Genomic DNA, 20,415 nt, shown 5'->3' on the forward strand with positions numbered 1-20,415 from the left:
TCTCTGGGATCTTTTCCCCGTGCTTAACTTTAAGTCTGAAGTATTTGTGTCCTAGCCTCAGAGCAGGTGATCATGGACTGTCTTGACGTCCCATTGGGGTGTGTTGTCTCACCTCACTGTGTTGTCTCACTGTGTTGTCTCCACAGCCGTGCCCTTCCCCCTGAGTCATCGCCTCACGTTGAAGGAGGTCTTTGACAGTGAGGGGAAGCCCAGGGTGGACCTGCTCAAAGCCCACCTCACCAAGGAGGGCCGCGTGGAGGAGGCCGTGGCACTGCGCATCGTCAACGAGGGCGCCGCCATCTTGCGCCAGGAGAAAACCATGCTGGACATAGAAGCACCAGTCACAGGTGAGGAATACAGATCACCTTTACCTTTTTGACTTTGGTGAAACAAACGTTGACTAACGTTCATATCACGGTCCAACAGGGTGGAAGGAAGACAGACCTGTCTGTTGAAGACAGACCTGTCAGAATAGATATGATTTCTTCTGGTTACTTGGTCCAGTGGCGAGTGAGAACGAGTATTATGAGTGACTAGGTTGCTGTGAGAGTGGGTCTGTGGGTCTAAAGTGCTTTAGACTGAGGGACTCTTTTATAAGCAGGTTAACGTGAGAGTGAGTCTGAGCTCTGGAGCAAACCTGCACTGTAGAGAACTTGGTATTTTGGCTATCTGGGAGAATGTACTTTCGTTTGATGTATAAATGTATGTGTGTGAAGGTGTCTTACTGTACTATGTCTATAAGCAAATATTTGTGGGCAAGTAGAGTGTCTGAAAGTGAAACAGGAAGACAAGCATAGCGAGACTGGGAGTGAGTGTGCAAATGAATGACCTGAAATACAAAAATAAACTCCAAAGCACCTGACTGGAGTTGAAATGAAGATGAAAAGTGGAGACGGCAAAGCAGGACTCTCTATATGCAGAGTCCCATATCAGGTAGCTGTCACTTTCAAGTGTTACAGGCAGGTAAGAATAATATATTTCTCAAGCACCTCAAGCGCTCTGTATCTCTCTTTATCTTTCTTTTCAAGTATCAGAGCATCAATGTTGAGTGTCGTTTGAAGATACCTCTCAGACAGGCACTTATACATGATGAGGACCAGAGTATACTGAGGCTTGTTCAACCAATCATAGAAGTACAGCAGTTTGTCACCTCACCTGCATTTGAAGGGTTTGACTCCAAATTCAATAAACACACATTTTTCACATTTAGCATTTTTTTTAAATCTGAAAATGAATTGTCCCTTTCTATGAACATTTACTTTAGATGTGCTTTAGAATGTGTTTTGTTGCAAAACGCGATATCGGACACTATGCACTGTGTCCTGAGCCATGTGTTTAGACAGTTGGGACATTGACGTTTCTGCATTATGATGCATTTACATGACACTACAACATTCTATGGCAGCCATTTTATCTCCCATTAACAGAATGACAATTATGATGTGTTTAGCCTACGTGACACTTCAGCCATGTTAGTACCCCATTAACATCACACATGGAATTTAGTTAAAAAATATATGTATATATTACAAATTCAAAGAGTTGGCCAAACTCTCTAAATATATGGCTCTGGCTAGATCCACTGTCCAGATGCATGGAACATTCCATATGTTTCTTGTCACTAGCGTAAAAGTGAATCATTCAGCGAATAATTTCCATTATATTTGTCTGTTCAGTCATAAGTTAGTTTTTTCTGAATATCTTTTCCACACTTAGGAATGTAATCGTATTACAGTTTACCATCGCTAGGACCCAGATCTCAATACTTAGGTCACTTTTTCAAAACTCTTCACACAGATCTCCTAACCAACTTTCAGCTTGGCACAGCAGTTCATTTCACATCCAAAATGGACTAACACTACCAAAACACTTCATACATGTCTCAAATCAACTCATTCTTCCATAACACTAGCAAAGGTTGTCACCCAACAAGCACACTGTCAGTCATAAATCAACGACCTATAAAAACACCAACAACAGGTAGCATTGCGCAATGTTTTCTTTTGTCAAATGTCTTTACAAAACAAGAATGACACCTCTCTACTGTTTAGAATTCATTGCAGTATATGTTACAGGAATGAATCAGACATAATGTCATATGTTATGTCATTTTTTTTTGCCATTGAGTGATTCCAAAATACAAGATTTTGTATATACACCATCTACCAGATACAGTAGCAATGCTTGTCAACCCTGTCTTCAGCATTTGGCCACAGGTTCTGATCCACATCACATCTTATGTCATCTTGGGCAACACACCTAGGAACTAATCTATTGGTCTGGTCCATCCCTGGCAATCTTCCTCCTCTGTCAGCCACTTCTCTTATCTCTGGCTGGGTCCATTTACAGTACAGCATTATTCCTAAGATGTCCCCTTTTGTATAGATGGTAATGAAATTGAAAGACTTAACACCATTTGTAGGGGTTCAGCTACAACGGGAATCAGCTGTGGTGTGTCTAATTGTTTTGATAATATTTCATTTGTTAGATGTGGAATATATTTCGGTATAGTATTACTGTAGAGGTGTAGGAAATTGCTGTCTTATCCAATGTTGTGTTATGTTAGGTTTTGAACTTAAGTTTAACAGTTTTGAATAGAGTATGTAAACATGTGCAAACTGGCCTGTAGGTACATAGAATTCTGGGTGGTGCTTGTGAGTGAGAAAATAATTCATGAAATTTGAAAGATGTAGTCATTGAATGCATTTTATGCCAAAGCAATGAACAGTGATTGACAGTTTAGCCCATATAGACTGCTGTGGCACTCACTGTGTGAAGAGTTTTGAAAAAGTGACCTAAGTATTGAGGAATGGGTCCTAGTGATTATAAAAATAAAAATAAACGAATTTAGGCTAACCACAGGCTTAGTCATCCAGATGCAGTGATAGACAGCTGTCACTCTCAGCTGTTAGCCAGCGGGCTACCTATAGCGTTACATTTAGCTTTCAGCTCTTCGCTTTGCTCACACTTTCGCTGCTATTGCAGTCGGCGCATCCCAGCAATTGGTTCGCGTTAATACGCATCCTTCAGATCTATGTTCATGTGGCTATACATCCTCCCCGACAGAAGGTTTCGGAGGTTTCATTTCGAGGTCTCTGGTCCTGGCTTTCGGGCTCTCTCTATCACCCCACACCTTTTCTATGGTGGTGGAGGTGGCTTTGACACCGGTGCAGTGACAGGGGATCAGTGTATTGGCCTATCTGGAGCTCCACACTGCTGCGGTGATTTCCCATATTAAGTCTCAGGGGTTCATAGTGAATCATGAGAAAAGTTGTTAGACTCTGGCTCAGCACTTTCAGTTTCTGTCTTATTCTGGACTCGGGTTCTGAATCATGTGTTTTTGTCCCAACAGAGGAGAGTCGCATACTGGCTCTATCTGGCACGGTTTCAGCTGGGACACTTGTGGCAGGGATTATTGGGTCTGATGGCCAGTATGATAGCTGTGGTGCCTCTGGGACGGCTGTTGATGCGTCTGTGTCAGCGCTGGGTGATTGCTACGCATCTTGATGCATCCCGACAGAGCCATCGGTTGCTCAACAGAGTCATCGGTTGGTATCCCTTGTCTTGTCTAAGGGCGTTGACTCCTTGGAAGGACCCGTGTTGGTGGTGGCATGTATCAACAGGTAGGGAGGGATGCGGTCTACGGTCTTCACGGTTTCCACAGACGCGAAATTCAGACATCTGACCTGGGATCCGGGTCCTAAATTCAGACTTTTGTCTCGGATCTGGGTCAGGTCTGATATAATTGCCACGAGTCTCGGGCATGTGCAATTAATATTGATTTACCGACTGGACCCGATTGGACCTGTCCTCTGTTAATTTTGTGTTTGTGTGTTGAGAATTGCGCAAACTTGTTATCTGTGTCAGCCAATTGAAACTCAATAAAACGTATAGCTTATGTCCAGCTGAAACTGGTTCCGACTGCTCATCTCACTTATGCCTGCTGCTGAAGAGAGAGAGAGAGAGCGAGAGAGAATGTGTGTGAAAGGAGCCTTGGTCTAGGCTACTGTTGATTGTGAAGATGGAGTCCTTTTTTGTTGAAGCTAACAAAAGTTAGAGGGGAAAGTATAGTGAAAAGATGGGGAATGTTTCTGTATTGTAGTGGATGGACAAAGATGAGAATTACATTGGAGAGGCCAAATGGACTGTGCAACTCACTATTGAGGTTGGAAGCAATTTTCTATATTGCTATTATATTTATTATCAATTGTTTAGTCATTTTTATTTATTCATTATTTTACCAGGTAAGTTGACTGAGAACACAGTCTCATTTGCAGCAACGACCTGGGGAATAGTTACAGGGGAGAGGAGGGGGATGAATGAGCCAATTGTAAACTTGGGATTATTAGGTGACTGTGGTGGTTTGGGGGCCAGATTGGCAATTTAGCCAGGACACCAGGGTTAACACCCCTACAATAAGTGCCATGGGATCTTTAATGACCTCAGAGAGTCAGGACACCTGTTTAATGTCCCACCTGAAAGACAGCACCCTACACAGGGAAGTGTCCCCAATCACTGCCCTGGGGCATTGGGATATTTTTTTTAGACCAGAGGAAAGAGTGCCTCCTACTGGCTGTCCAACACCACTTCCATCAGCATGTGGTCTCCCATCCAGGGACTGACCAGGACCAACCCTGCTTAGCTTCAGAAGCAAGCCAGCAGTGGGATGCAGGGTGGTATGCTGCTGGCAAATTAATATCTTTGTAATGATTATTGTAGGCCTTTTTAATCATCTAAACCAGTTCTTTAAATAGCCTGTGCAAAAAGTGTTTTGTTTGATTTTGTTGAGACATTTTTGTTGGCTAAATTAAGTTCCAAAGGCAGTGCGCACCGGCACACATCATTTTTTGATCATTAGTTTTTGTTTTTAAGGACACGTAACTGTGGATCATTTGGCCAATATCGCTTGTCAATTGATGGCGCTGGCAGGGCCCAATTGTAGTTTTACAGTTGTTGTTTTTCTCTTTTTCTACTCTCGGATCTGAACGGGTCTCTCGGATGCGAACCAGACCCAAACAGGTCTGTTTTCCACGGTCCTTGTCAGAACGGGGCTGACTGTCCTGGGGTCCATTTGGAACGTGTCTCTGTTTTTTGAAAATGTATCTATGCATATGGGAGATCCATTTCCATCTTTTTAGACCCGTGAAGACCTCTAACTGGTCTCTCTCTCTCTCTCTCTCTCTGTGTCTCTGTCTCTGTCTCAAACCTGGCCCATTATTTGCTCGCATGGAGCAGTGCGCATTTCCTATCTCTCAATTTGACGTATCTTCCCAGGTCCCTCAATATGGATGCAGATATACGTTCCGGGGGGGGTCCTATCTCTACAGAGTGGAGACCGCATCCCTCGGGTGGTTGCCCAGATATGGGACCAGTTCAGCACGGTCGACGTAGATCTTTACGCATCGCGTGCAAAAGTGCATTGTCGTCTGTTCTTCTCAATGAAGGATCTGCGCACTCTGTTGGGAATGGAGGCTTTGGCGTATCAGTGGCCTCTGACCCTGCTCTATACGTTTCTTCCGGTGGACCTTATTCGTGGAGAGGGTCCAACAGGAGGGTCTGTTGTTGATTCTGGTGGCTTCCCGTTGGCCCAGACGACCCTGGTTCCCGGAGATCATCCGCTTGTTGGGAGGGGGACCCGTGGAGGGATATATTGTCCCAAGCGCACGGGAGAGTTTGGCACCCACAACCGCAGATATGGGATCTGTGTCTGTTGTGCGCTTTACACATGTACTCTACATGACCAAAAGTATGTGGACACCTGCTTGTCGATCATCTCATTCCAAAATCATGGCCATTAAAACGGAGTTGGTTCTCCCTTTGCTGCTATATCAGCCTCCACACTTTTGGGAAGGCTTTCCACTAGATTTTGGAACATTGCTGCGGGGACTTGCTTCCATTCAGCCATTATAGCTTTAGTAAGGTCAGGCACTGATGTTGAGCGATTAGGCCTGGCTCACAGTCTGTGTTCCAATTGATCCCAAAGTTGTTCGATTGAGTTGAGGTCAGGACTCTGTGCAGGCCAGTCAAGTTCTTCCACAACGATCTTGACAAACCATTTCTGTTTGGACCTCAGTTTGTGCACGGGGTATTGTCATGCTAAAAGAGGAAAGGGCCTTCCCCAACCTGTTGCCACAACGTTGGAAGCACAGAATCGTCTAAAATGTCATTGTATGCTGTAGCGTTAAGATTTCCCTTCACTGGAACTAAGGGGCCTAGCCGAACCATGAAAAACAGCCCCAGACCATTATTCCTCATCCACCAAACTTTACAGTATGCACTATGCATTCGGGCCGGTAGTGTTCTCCTGGCATCCACCAAACCCAGATTAATCTGTCGGACTGCCAGGTGGTGACCCGTGATTCATCACTCCAGAGAACGCGTTTCTACTGATCCAGAGTCCAATAGTGGAGAGCTTTACACCACTCCAGCCGACGCTTGGCAGTGCACATGGTGATCTTAGGCTTGTGTGCGGCTGCTCGGCCATGGAAACCCATTTCATAAAGCTCCCGACGAACAGTTCTTGTGCTGACATTGCTTCCAGAGGCAGTTTGGAACTCGGGAGTGAGTGTTGCAACCGAGAACAGACCATTTTTAGGCTCTACGCGCTTGAGCACTCAGCGGTCCCGTTCTGTGAGCTTGTGTTGCCTAACACTATGCGGCTGAACCATTGTTGCTCCTAGACGTTTCCACTTCACAATAACAGCACTTACACTGGGGTAGCTCTAGCAGGGCAGAAATTTGTCGAACTGACTTGTTGGAAAGGTGACATCTTATAACTGTGCCACGTTGAAAGTCACTGAGCTCTTCAGTAAGGCCATTCTGCTGCCAATGTTTGTCTATGGAGATTGCATAGCTGTATACACCTGTCAGCAACGGGTGTGACTGAAATAGCCAAATCCACTCATTTGAAGGGGTGTCTACATACTTTTGTATATATAGTGTATACGGATAGGACCAAGGATATCTGCATTGTGAGCAGCGTTTGTATATTTTTTTGCTAATCCAGCTCGAGGTAGGGCCCTTTCTAAGCCGCGTCTCTCTCATTGCACTGTGGAGGCTATGTCCCTGGCATATGACACCAAAGGATAATGGTTGCCTAGCGGTATGCATACTCACTCCACTCGGGGTGTGACAGCTCCTTGGGCATTGTTCAAGAGCATGACGAGTGGGGATACCTGTGCTGCAGTAAATTGGGGTTTCCCGCATACCTTTTGTGAGGTTTTATCACTTGGATGTAACTGCTCCTAGTGTGGCTCCTAGGGTTCTTATGGCTGGCTCCGGGAGTGGGAGTTAGGCAGCGTGCAGGTTGTGCATTTATCCGGGTTACCACAGTTCCCTATGTAATTGAGCCTTGGGCTGCCTGTGGGAGCGGCAGCGTGTAAAGTGCGCATTATCCGGATTACCATAGTTACCTTTGGGCGTGCGCCTTGAGCTGCCGTGGCAGTGCGCGCGTACACAAGTTACTGCAGGTTTCCTGTGGGCTTGAGCCTCCAGCTGCCGTGGTTCATCGACACCGGTCGATGCTATGCAGAGCACGTGTTGCGCTTTACCGAGTCACGACAGGTGTTCTGTTTTTTTGGGACTTGCGATTCCTTGTACGAGTTCTGGCTTTTCAGGCTCACAAGGTAAGTATTGCTCTTGGAACCGTGGGGTCTGTGGACTTAGGCTGTGGTGGCAGCGTTTCAGTACACATAGCCAAGTTGCAGCAGGTTCTTGTTCCCTATATGGGGCTCTGACAGTTCAGTCCTCATCAGGCTCTGACAGTTCAGGCTTCTCCGGTAAATATTAGGGAAGAGGATGGCTTCCGTAACCCCTTTTTGGAGTCGGTGAAACGTGTGTGTGCTTGGGCTGCCACGGGCCTCCTAGTTTGGTATCATCTGAGCCGGCTTGGGGCGTGATTGTATGTCCCTTAGTATGTTATTCCGAGTGACCGATTGAAAGGGAACATACGGTTATGAATATAATTACTGTTCCCTGAAGGAGGGAACGAGGTGTAACATATTTTGGTCATATTTGGGCTCACTGAGTTGAGGAATACTGGCAGCCCCAGTATTATAGCCAGGAAGGCGGGGCATCCGAGGGTGGGCTTAGCATCCATTGGTCCGTAGGGCGTGATTTCAGTTTTCTTCAGGTGAATATGATTGGTCATTGATTTCGAGGTATGTTATACCTCGTTCCCTCCTTCAGGGAACAATAGTTATATTCATAAGTGTTCATTCTCTTGTACAGTGACTCCACTCAGCCCACAGCGATGGTAGAGCTGAACAGCCCGACAGTCCAGACAAATCCACACTACTGAGCATGAACACATCCCAGCGAAAGCTGCTTGGCTGCTGGAGCACCCAGGTGGTTCAAATGGACTAAGATACCCTTTCAAAACACTAGGCACCTTTTTGGATATTGTAAACATGAGAAGCAATTGCGAGAGACCGAGAGCGTTTACATGAGTGTGCATGCGTGTGTTTGTTGTAGATAGACATGTGAAATAGCTTTCTGGTAGTACTGGAGAACAATAATACAAGTAGACCTATTTACCATTACGTCTAATCACATAGCAGGTAGACCTATTTACCATTACATCTAATCACAAAACATGTAGACCTATTTACCATTACGTCTAATCCCATAGCAGGTAGACCTATTTACCATTACGTCTAATCCCATAGCAAGTAGACCTATTTACCATTACGTCTAATCCCATAGCAGGTAGACCTATTTACCATTACGTCTAATCCCATAGCAAGTAGACCTATTTACCATTACATCTAATCACAAAACATGTAGACCTATTTACCATTACGTCTAATCCCATAGCAGGTAGACCTATTTACCATTACGTCTAATCCCATAGCAGGTAGACCTATTTACCATTACATCTAATCACAAAACATGTAGACCTATTTACCATGACGTCTAATCCCATAGCAGGTAGACCTATTTACCATTACATCTAATCCCTTGGCAGGTAGACCTGTTTACCATTACGTCTAATCCCATAGCAAGTAGACCTATTTACCATTACGTCTAATCCCATAGCAGGTAGACCTATTTACCATTACGTCTAATCCCATAGCAAGTAGACCTATTTACCATTACGTCTAATCCCATAGCAGGTAGACCTATTTACCATGACGTCTAATCCCATAGCAGGTAGACCTATTTACCATTACATCTAATCCCATGGCAGGTAGACCTATTTACCATTACATCTAATCACAAAACATGTAGACCTATTTACCATTACGTCTAATCCAATGGAGGCTGCTGAGGGGAGGACGGCTCAAAGTAATGGCTGGAATGGAGTCAATGGAATGGTATCAACCACATGGAAACCATATGCTTGATACTATTCCATTAACTCTGTTCCAGCAATTATTATGAGCCGTCCTCCCCTCAGGATCCTCCACTGGTCTAATGCCATAGCAGGTAGACCTATTTACCATTACGTCTAATCCCATAGCAGGTAGACCTATTTACCATTACGTCTAATCCCATAGCAAGTAGATCTATTTACCATTACGTCTAATCCCATAGCAAGTAGACCTATTTACCATTACGTCTAATCCCATAGAAAGTAGACCTATTTACCATGACGTCTAATCCCATAGCAAGTAGACCTATTTACCATTACGTCTAATCCCATAGCAAGTAGACCTATTTACCATTACATCTAATCCCATAGCAAGTAGACCTATTTACCATTACATCTAATCCCATAGCAAGTAGACCTATTTACCATTACATCTAATCCCATAGCAGGTAGACCTATTTACCATTACGTCTAATCCCATAGCAAGTTCTCTTCTGTACTCATCAGCCTGTTCTACTCTCCCCCATGTCTGAATCCCCTGTCATACTACAGCCATGGAGGGAGAGGAAGGCTGGAGTAAGGCAGTAGAGGACACAGGAAGTCACCGTTTACCATACTACATCAGCAGTTAGTGTTCACTTGGACTGGGCTGTAAATGTGAGTCCCGATCCATTTGCTTTGTCAGATAACTGCCCATTTATCCCGTGTTTATACAGGTGATTACATTGAGATTAGAAATCTATTTGTACGCTGGTGCCTGCCTGTCCTTGTTCGTGTGCTATAATTTAGTTAGAAGTAGGCACACTGTGTGTCACCGACATTAGGGGTCATAGGTTCTTCGAATTCTAGTTTCATTTAATTTGGTATTAGTATCCATTTTCATTTAATTCCTGCTCTGAAAAAGACATTGGTTGCCAGTGTGCAGCATGTGTTACCAAGATATACTAGGAGTTGTGAACATGATAAATAGACATAGCCCAATGTACAGATGGCTCCTCCCCTGGCACTGAGTGATTGATTGGTGGACTGACTGACGAAATGGTTGATTGGTTGGTGGGAGATGGTAAATGGAGACGGGATACCTTAGTTACAGTACAATGGGGTAGTCCTTCGACCCTCTGGTGAACAAGCGCCACAAACATGAGGGTCATATGCTTCATTTGTTGAGCATGAAATATGGATGATGATGTGGGTATCAGTGCAAAGACATTCTTAAGAATAGAGTTGCAAAGTGTGGATCTCTATGTAAGACGACTGTATTTTTGCTGTTACTAGCACTGTTTTAGAGTGTCTGTGCTTAGTCTTACGTTTGTGTGTGTGTGTGTTTATGCATTCATGTACTACTACTGTATGTGCTGTGTGCATATGCTATTTGTGCGTGTGCGTGCAAGCATGTGTGCGTGTGTTGATTGCTTTACTCACACAAGCAGAGGCTCCCACTCTGAGCTTTGAGTGGACAAAAGGCCACAGTGGAGCTGATAGAGGGAGACCGAGGCAGACGGAAGGAGGAGAGGGAGGGTGAGTGGGAGCGAGAGAGTGGTGATGAAAGAGAGGAGACGGGGAAAGATGACAAAATGAGATGCAGGTTTAGTCTGTAAAGCCACAGTGTTGAGCACCCAGGGTCCAGTTGTTATTGTCTCCAGGGGATTGGAACCAGCCAGCCAGAGTCCCAGCCTCCCAGGCTCCCTCCCCCAGGCCCAGGGTCCCTGAGCCACACCCACCTCCTACTGGGGGTAGAAAGAGAAAGGCCTCTGGGGGCAAACACCCAGGCAGCATCGCCATGCCAACACCATGCGAGGGCGAGATGATATATAGAAACTTCCATTTATTTCATTATTTATTCTCATAAAAATCATATCACCATGGCAACAGGAGTTTGCAACTTCTCTCATCTCTCTTACACACTCTCTGAGAAAATCACTGAACCGAGAAACAGCATAAATCTTCTACTGTCTAATTTACACAGGAAAAGCATGCATCACACAGGCACTCTCTTTTTCTCAGTACCACACACGCAGACTTACAAGACTGCAGACACACACACTTTATCATAAAATTGAAGTCGGAAGTTTACATACACCTTAGCCAAATACATTTAAACTCAGCTTTTCACAATTCCTGACATTTAACCCTAGTAAACATTCCCTGTCTTAGGTCAGTTAGGATCACCACTTTATTTTAAGAATGTGAAATGTCAGAATAATAGTAGAGAGAATTATTTCTTTCAGCTTTTATTTCTTTCATCATATTCCCAGTGGGTCAGAAGTTTACATACACTCAATTAGTATTTGGTAGCATTGTCTTTAAATTGTTTAACTTGGGTCAAACGTTTCAGGTAGCCTTCCGCAAGCTCCCACAATAAGTTGGGTGAGTTTTGGCCCATTCCTCCTGACAGAGCTGGTGTAACAGAGTCAGGTTTGTAGGCCTCCTTGCTCGCACATGCTTTTTCAGTTCTGCCCACAAATGTTCTATTGGATTGAGGTCAGGGCTTTGTGATGGCCACTCCAATACCTTGACTTCGTTGTCCTTAAGCCATTTTGCCACAACTTTGGAAGTATGCTTGGGGTCATTGTCCATTTGGAAGACCCATTTGCGACCAAGCTTTAACTTCCTGACTGATGTCTTGAGATGTTGTTTCAATATATCCACATAATTTTGCTTCCTCATGATGGCATCTATTTTGTGTAGTTAGACCAGTCCCTCCTGCAGCAAAGCACCCCCACAACATGATGCTGACACCCCTGTGCTTCACGGTTGGAATGGTGTTCTTCGTCTTGCAAGACTCCCCCTTTTTCCTCCAAACAGAACGATGGTCATTATGGCCTAACAGTTCCATTTTTGTTTCATCAGACCAGAGGACATTTCTCCAGAAAGTACGACCTTTATCCCTGTGTGCAGTTGCGAACTGTAGTCTGGCTTTTTTATGGCAGTTTTGGAGCAGTGGCTTCTTCCTTGCTGAGCGGCCTTTCAGATTGTGTCAATATAGGACACGTTTTACTGTGGATATAGATACTTTTGTACCTGTTTCCTCCAGCATCTTCACAAGGTCCGTTGCTGTTGTTCAGGGATTGATTTGCACTTTTCGCACCAAAGTATGTTCATCTCTAGGAGACAGAACGTGTCTCCTTCCTGACAGCTGCGTGGTCCCATGGTGTTTATACTTGCGTATTGTTTGTACAGACGAACGTGGTACCTTCAGGCGTTTGGAAATTGCTCCCAAGGCTGAATCAGACTTGTGGAGGTCTACAATTTCTTTTCTGGGGTCTTGGATGATTTCTTTTGATTTTCCTATGATGTCAAGCAAAGAGGCACTGAGTTTGAAGGTAGGCCTTGAAATACATCCACAGGTACATCTCCAATTGACTCAGATTATGTCAATTAGCCTATCAGAAGCTTCTAAAGCCATGACATCATTTTTAGAATTTTCTAAGCTGTTAAAAGGCACAGTCAACTTAGTGTATGTAAACTTCTGACCCACTGGAATAATCTGTCTGTAAACAACTGTTGGAAAAATGTATTGTGTCATGCCCAAAGTAGATGACCTAACCGACTTGCCAAACTATACTTTGTTAACAAGAAATGTGTGGACTCCAACCTAAGAGTATGTAAACTTCCGACTTCAACTGTATATAAAATGCCGTTGTGTACTGTGTGTAATGCTAACAGATCCAGTAATAATGTGCTGATCTTTTCTCATGCTGTGGGATTTGATGTTTTGCAGTGTGTGGGGACATCCATGGGCAGTTCTTTGACCTTATGAAGCTGTTTGAGGTGGGTGGCTCGCCGGCCACGACGCGTTACCTCTTCCTGGGAGACTATGTGGACCGGGGATACTTCAGTATCGAGGTAAGAGACCTTTAGACTGGGAGGCATTCCTGCCGTTTCCACATGGAATGAGAGACAAATGGCGTCTCTGACGACTCAAAAACACTGCTGCTGCCTCGCTCCCTGTGCCACTCTGTGTGCTGTGCTATGTCCCTGCGCTGCTATATTGGAGGAGCTATAGTGCACTGAAGCACCGCAAAAACCCCACGCGGCCAGCTTCCCCCGGAATCTTCCGTGAGGAGGAAGGAGGAATCATCCAATCACATGCAATCGATGCTGACAAGTTGCATTTGCATAAAGGAAGGCTCTCCCGCTGGCCTGAGGGGTTGATTATCCGCAAACAGACTGGCTCCACCAATTCTCATGATTATCATACTATCTTTAGCTGTCACCAAATCAATGGCTGGGGGTCCTCATCTGATATATACTGAACAAAAATATAAACCTAACATGTAAAGTGTTGGTCCCATGTTTCATGAGCTGAAATAAAAGATCCAAGAAATGTTACATACGCACAGAAAACGTATTTCTCTAAAATGTTTGTTTACATCGCTGTTGGTGAGCATTTCTCCTTTGCCAAGATAATCCATTCACCTGAAAGGTGTGGCATATCAAGAAGCTGATTAAACAGCATGGCCATTACACAGGTGCACCTTGTGCTGGGGACAATAAAAGGCCACTCTAAAATGTGCAGTTTTGTCACACAGTGCCACAGATGTCTCAAGTTTTGAGGGAGCATGCAATTGGCATGTTGACTGCAGGAATGTCCGCCAGAGCTTTTGGCAGAGAATTGTTCATTAATCTATCATAAGCCGCCTCCAACGTCGTTTTAGAGAATTTGGCTGCACGCCGAACTGGCCTCACAACCCACAGATCATGTGTAACCACACCAGACCTCCACATCCGGCTTCTTCAATTAGGGGATCGTCTGATACCAGCCAAACAGACTGTCGATAAATCTGAGGAGTATTTCTTTCTGTAAAGCCCTTTTGTGGGGAAAAACGACTTCTGATTGACTAGGCCTGGCTCCCCAGTGGGTTGGGTTGGCTCCAAGTGGGTAGGCCTATGCCCTCCCAGGCCCACCCATGGCTTCGCCCCTGCCTAGTCACGTGAAATCAATAGATTAGGGCCTAATTAATTGTATTTCAATTGACTGATTTACTTATATAAACTGTAACTCAGTAAAATCGTTGAAATTGTTGCTTGTTGCGTTTCATATATTTCAAATAAAGGTCCATTTTCAGGCCTTTTCTGGTTTGAGCTCGAGGCAGTCATTGATCATGATACGGTCTGATTTTATATCCAATGTTATATAACGCTGACGTTGTTATCGTCAAGCTGCAGCCTGATGCAGGCCTTTTTTTTTAGGTCCTGAACAGTGTATCATATCATTCAGTTTTTGTGTGTGTATGTAAACTGATCTAATAACCCTTTATCTTCTCTCTTGACAGTGTGTTTTGTACCTTTGGTCGCTGAAAATCCTCTACCCAAAGACGCTATATTTACTGCGAGGAAACCATGAATGTAGACATTTGACAGAATACTTCACCTTCAAACAAGAATGTGAGTCCTCTCCAGAGATGTTCTATTTCTGTGTCATCTAGTGCATTGTTCCTTGAGAGGCTATGAAAGGATTCTTGAAAATGAAAGCGTGATACATTAGCGAAAAGTAGTGGATGGATGGTTCGAGCCGAGGTATCCCATGAGGAGAAGCAGTACTACAAGTACTACAGGTACAGGTAGACCTGGAACCTATTTCCGTATCTTCTCCGGTGGCACATCACCATGGTTACCAATGCTGTGAAAGGTTGGAGATTAGGAGTTAATGAAAAAAGACTTCCATGGCATACAGACACACACAAACAAAGATGAAATCGGGTGAGCCTGGGGAGAAGTGTGAGAAGGTGTTGTGATGAATATCCGAGATCCCTTAGCTGGGAAGGAATATGACAGATGGTAGAGGTGTTCTCTGGGTCTTAGGTGATTTACCCAATAAATTACTGGGAGTTTATATATGAAGTGTGCGACTCTTTATTTTTTAAATAGTTCTCTGGGTCTCTAACATCCATGGAGAAGTGCATGACGGGAGTCATCTTGTTCTTCTCTGCTCAGTTGGATCACACAATACAGTATATCCTCTTGAGAGAGGATGGTTGGATGTTATTACGAAAAGACATCCAAAAATGTATGCACTCACTGTTGTAAGTTGCTCTGGCTAAGAGTGACTAAAATGTAAATGTTTTTGACTGTGAGATATTGTTTGTTCTTACTTGGACTATCTGTTCCAGGCTGAAATCTCTCTTAAGCGTGAATCATGCATTAATGTCAATGGACAGCTTATGTAACAGTCAAAGCTATTAGCTCGTATCTCACATCAGGATTCCACCTTGACGGATGACTTGTGTGGTCCCTGAGGTCCCTGTTTGTATCATTGCACTGATCCAGTTGTCTCTCTGTGGTGGACAGGTAAAATCAAGTACTCGGAGCAGGTGTATGACTCATGCATGGACGCTTTTGACTGCCTTCCCCTGGCTGCCCTCATGAACCAGCAGTTTCTGTGTGTCCATGGAGGACTCTCACCAGAAATACACAACTTAGATGACATAAAGAAGGTATTGAACTACCACCATGGCACTGACAAGCCATGCATAGGAAAATCAAATCAACTGTGTTTTCATGTCTTCGCATACTTCAGTATAGCACTTGTGCATTTTGTGTGTGCATTTTGTGTGTGAGTGCATGCGTGAGTACCCGTGTACGTGCGAGAGAGTGTTGTTTTTGTGTTTGAATATTTGCGTATTTGCTCGTGTTTGAATTCAGTACGTTTCTCTCTGCTGTAGATAGACCGGTTCAAGGAGCCTCCAGCGTTTGGTCCCATGTGTGACCTACTGTGGTCTGACCCTCTGGAGGACTTTGGCAACGAGAAAACCCAGGAGTACTTCAGCCACAACACAGTCCGAGGCTGCTCCTACTTCTACAGGTCAGCTCTCTCTCGCTCCACCTCAACACTTTCTTTCTTTCATAACTAGTCCTCGTGTTTTTGAGTCGTCAATTATCCCACTCTGGATCTGTCGACCAAACAATTACCTCCAAACCAAACGGAACGAATCCAAATCTCAAATTGTACACACACAGGGAAATGCAGCACGCACACAGCCCCGATGTGCATCTGTGTTGCCGTGGTTCTGTATCCTGTCAGCCATAGTGTGTGCCGTTTATATGTCATGTCTGTGTGAGATGCAGCCGCTGCACTGACCTACATTCTGGGTGCCGAGGGTATTTGGGCGGAAGCCTTGGATGTATATGGGGCTGCATTCGGTAGGCTCTCAGTAGGTGCTCAGAGCCCGGCCGTTATTCGTTATTTTCTTTCCTGCCCAAATCTTTGAACACTTAAATATTTCACACGCCAATGACAACTTAGATGGGGCGTGGCTGTAGGGAGGGGTAGAGGGGATGGTGGTGGTAGGATAGGATGGATGGAGATTTTGGTGCAATACATGGCTGTGGTAGGTGAACACATCCTCATAAGAGGCTTTTTTTTACACACATAAACAAGTGCACACCTCAGGTCATTGGTCTGTCAGTTTGAGAGGGGGCATATGGGATCCCTGGTGATTAGTAGGTGTTATTGGTGGATCTCAGCTGGCTTATGTCCTTGTTGTAAAGGCTTTGTGTCCTTTTGTGGACTGTATCATTCTGAATGACCACAGCAATACATGGAAGGGAACTATCAGACAGCTACATAACACTGTATGTTGTCCCACCCGGCATCCTTGTTGTTAGGTGGTGGACTGTATCATTCTGAATGACCACAGCAATACATGGAAGGGAACTATCAGACAGCTACATAACACTGTATGTTGTCCCACCCGGCATCCTTGTTGTTAGGTGGTGGACTGTGCTTTTTTATATGATGAGGTGAAAGACCTACGGTCTGGTTTGTCGGTGAGGAGTTACAATAGTGTCTTCAGGAGAACAGTTCAGTAGTGCTTCTCATCCGTCACTCTGTAGCCCGACTGCTTCAGCACCTGCTGGTTTCAGCACTACAGTGGTCCAGAGAAACGCCTCAGGAGCGAAATCTGGCACAGACATGAGAGACTGCCTTCTCTGACCAACTGAGCCATGGATTTTAAAAAACTGCAGCACATTTGGGTACAAATGCACAATCAATATGCAGGCTTGAGTCATCAGTATGTGCATTAAAAAAAAATCTGAACCATGGTGAAAGTAATCTCCTGTTATTTTCAGATTTTTAAAAATAATTTACCACAGCAATTTTCAGGTTCTATTCATGCTGATTGCAGTCTCTCTCTTTTTTATGTTCATGATCTCATTGTATATAGTGAAAGTAGCATAGGGAAGCCCTGTCATAATTAGTCCGAGAGCTAGCTAGCAACCAGGGGCAGATTAAGAAATCATAGGCCCCGGGGCTTTGTTTTAGTTTTTTTATAACCTTTCCACCCTAACCGGCCCACCATCATGTTCTGTAAACAAATCCTTGCGCCAAGATGCAATTGGATGCGTGGTAAATTTACTGTTGAAGAGAAGAAAAAAAAAAAACATTATAATAAAACCATAATTTTTTATTTAACTAGGCAAGTCAGTTAAGAACAAATTCTTATTTTCAATGACGGCCTGCTAACAGTGGGTTAACTGCCTGTTCAGGGTCAGAACGACATATTTTTCACCTTGTCAGCTCGGGGATTCGATCTTGCTACCTTTCGGTTACTGGCCCAACGCTACAAACCCTGGTTCAAATCCAGGCTGTATCATATCCGGCCTTGATTGGGAGTCCCATAGGGCGGCGCACAATTGGCCCAGCGTCGTCCGGGTTTGGCCATCATTGTAAATAATGTGTTCTTAACTGACTTGCTTGGTTAAATAAATAAAATGTTTTTAAAACCTTGCTCGTTGTGACAATAGCCTATCTCAAGATGAGCTACTTTGAACAGGCATTTGCTTTCCAAACTGTATGTTTTTCCTGATTTTGTATTTTGAAATCTGCAAAAGGTAAACCGGTTTTCGCTTTGTCATTATGGGGTATTGTGTGTAGATTGACGAGGGAAAAATGCATTTGATACATTTTAGAATGAGGCTGTAACGTAACAAAATGTGGAAAAAGGCCAAGGGGTCTGAATACTTTCTGATGGCACTGTATATACTACATACTGTATATCGTTCCTTAATCAGCCCCTACGTTAATCTTGCCCTGCTAACATCAACCACTGCTGTTTTCAAAATTGGCACCTTTGGTCCTTTCAATCCCTGTGAATATGCCTGCAGAAAAAACACATCGGATGCTCCGTTTTTCTGTCTGCAACTGGAGGAATGAAACGTTGGTGTGAGAGGGTGGGGGGGGAACAATGCCGTCTTGGGGACATTGATTGGAATACATTTTACCTTACGCCGACACACACTATGATTATTAACCATATACACACCCTGGCTTCTTAACGTCTGTTAAGCTTATAGATTGAGAGGTCAAATTGGAGCTTTGGGAACTGGAATGGAATCGAGCTGAATCTGTATCAGCATCTCTGTCTGTCTGGATCAGCAGAATGGAGTGAGATACAGAGGGGGGGGGATATATTAGATGCTGCTAGTGGGGTATCAACTCCACTTGCAGCTGCTGTTGTGAGGTTAAAGGAGAGGAATGTAGAGGAGATGAGAGGGGGCGTAGACAAGTACACGGGGATCTCCTACTCCAAACCAGGCGGTTGAAATGCACCGTGGGTGAGGCGGAGTCGAGCGTGGAATAAAAGAAGGGCCAGTATCAACTCAACACTGCCGTCTATCCCACAACCCCCCTGGGGCTCTGCAATGAGCTGTTGCTATGACAACTCACTCCTCCAGACCAAACTGGAGCGAGTGATAGGAAGAGGGAGAGCTACAAGGAAAGGAGTGATCTGTGAAGAGAGAGAGAGTGGCGGGGAGAACCAATGCTGTCAAGCAGGCCGTCTCGTCAACAGTATGCCTAAAGGATGGGGAAAATGTCCTAATCCTCACACTTCCTGTCGGGTAGACAGCCAGTTAGCCGTCAAATGAGAACTGACATGATGGTTTGTTGTGTTCGTTAAGGCCCAGTGAGTGGCATTAAGTTGCTTTGGGCGACCTGTGAGCCATGTGTCGGGCTGGGATGGGCTGTTACGTCTTGCATCATGCTGAGCAGTGATCTGATAACAGCACACTGACGACTGCTGGTGCTCTGCTTGGTTTTGTTTTCGGACAATGTCAATGTTCTACTCTGTGGCTGGACCAGGGGTGTCATGCTCGGTCATGCTCCATTTCGTGAATGTAATATGCAGAAAATAATGTTTGTATTCAGTTGAATGTAAGGTGTATGCTCTGTTACACAATACCTCTGCTTTCGGCACGCTGTTCGATTCCATAGGTCAGGCTGTGTTGCACTGTGATATGTGTCAAACAGTGTGAATGTGTATATGACATCCCTAAACCCTCCCTCCTTTCTGCCTTGCAGTTATCCAGCTGTATGTGAGTTCCTACAGAACAATAACTTATTATCAGTCATCCGAGCACATGAAGCACAAGATGCTGGGTATGTACCGACACACACTTCTCTCTCTCTCTCCCCCTCTCTCTCACACACACTTCTCTCCCTCTCTCTCTCACACACACACTTTTCAGTAGCTTTTACACAATTGATGATTCATCCAGATTATCAACCTGAAAACACCTCCCACTCTCTCTGTGGTGCCCTATAGCTACCGGATGTACCGGAAGAGCCAAACCACCGGCTTCCCCTCCCTAATCACCATCTTCTCAGCGCCAAACTACCTTGATGTTTACAACAACAAAGGTCAGTCTATCTGCTCCATGTATTTGTGGTGCTACTTTATGAATCTATGTGAACCAGTAAATATTTGTAGTGAATGTATGCTGGAGCAAGTGTTTGCTGGTGGGTGGTGTTCAATGTGTGGCTTGTGGAGATGGATCGTGGGACATGGGGAGAGCGTAGGAGGGACTGTCGGTATGACTGACTATCTCCATGTGGCTTTATCTCTCCTGATGGAACTGCAACGGCATTTCTGGGGCTCAAGAGGGGCACCTAGTGGTTAATCATCTCATCTCTCTATGGGTCTCTGCCTGTCTCTGTTTCTTCCTGTGCCTCTGTTTCTGTCTCTGTGTCTCTCTGCCTCGGTTTCCCTCTCACTCTGTCTCTTCCTCTGCCTCTGTCTATCTGTGTCTCTCTGCCTCTGTTTCCCTCTTCCTCTGCCTCTCTCTGTCTGTGTCTCTCTGCCTCGGTTTCCCTCTCACTCTGT

The 20,415-nt window shown here is 44.8% G+C and overlaps 1 protein-coding gene across 2 annotated transcripts in view; it reads left to right on the top strand.

Annotated features, from left to right (window-relative positions):
* LOC109872544 (serine/threonine-protein phosphatase 2B catalytic subunit alpha isoform-like) overlaps nucleotides 1-20,415 on the top strand; it is a 50,504-nt gene that overhangs the window by 21,801 nt on the left and 8,288 nt on the right. For both annotated transcript variants that reach the window (XM_020463814.2, XM_020463815.2), the window contains exons 2-8: nucleotides 147-347; nucleotides 13,032-13,156; nucleotides 14,587-14,698; nucleotides 15,602-15,747; nucleotides 15,976-16,115; nucleotides 19,614-19,691; nucleotides 19,858-19,952. In XM_020463814.2, coding sequence (XP_020319403.1) covers nucleotides 147-347; nucleotides 13,032-13,156; nucleotides 14,587-14,698; nucleotides 15,602-15,747; nucleotides 15,976-16,115; nucleotides 19,614-19,691; nucleotides 19,858-19,952 — 897 coding nt within the window. The remainder of the gene's footprint in view (nucleotides 1-146; nucleotides 348-13,031; nucleotides 13,157-14,586; nucleotides 14,699-15,601; nucleotides 15,748-15,975; nucleotides 16,116-19,613; nucleotides 19,692-19,857; nucleotides 19,953-20,415) is intronic.

Source organism: Oncorhynchus kisutch, linkage group LG28 (assembly GCF_002021735.2).
Source record: "Oncorhynchus kisutch isolate 150728-3 linkage group LG28, Okis_V2, whole genome shotgun sequence".
Taxonomy (NCBI): domain Eukaryota; kingdom Metazoa; phylum Chordata; class Actinopteri; order Salmoniformes; family Salmonidae; genus Oncorhynchus; species Oncorhynchus kisutch.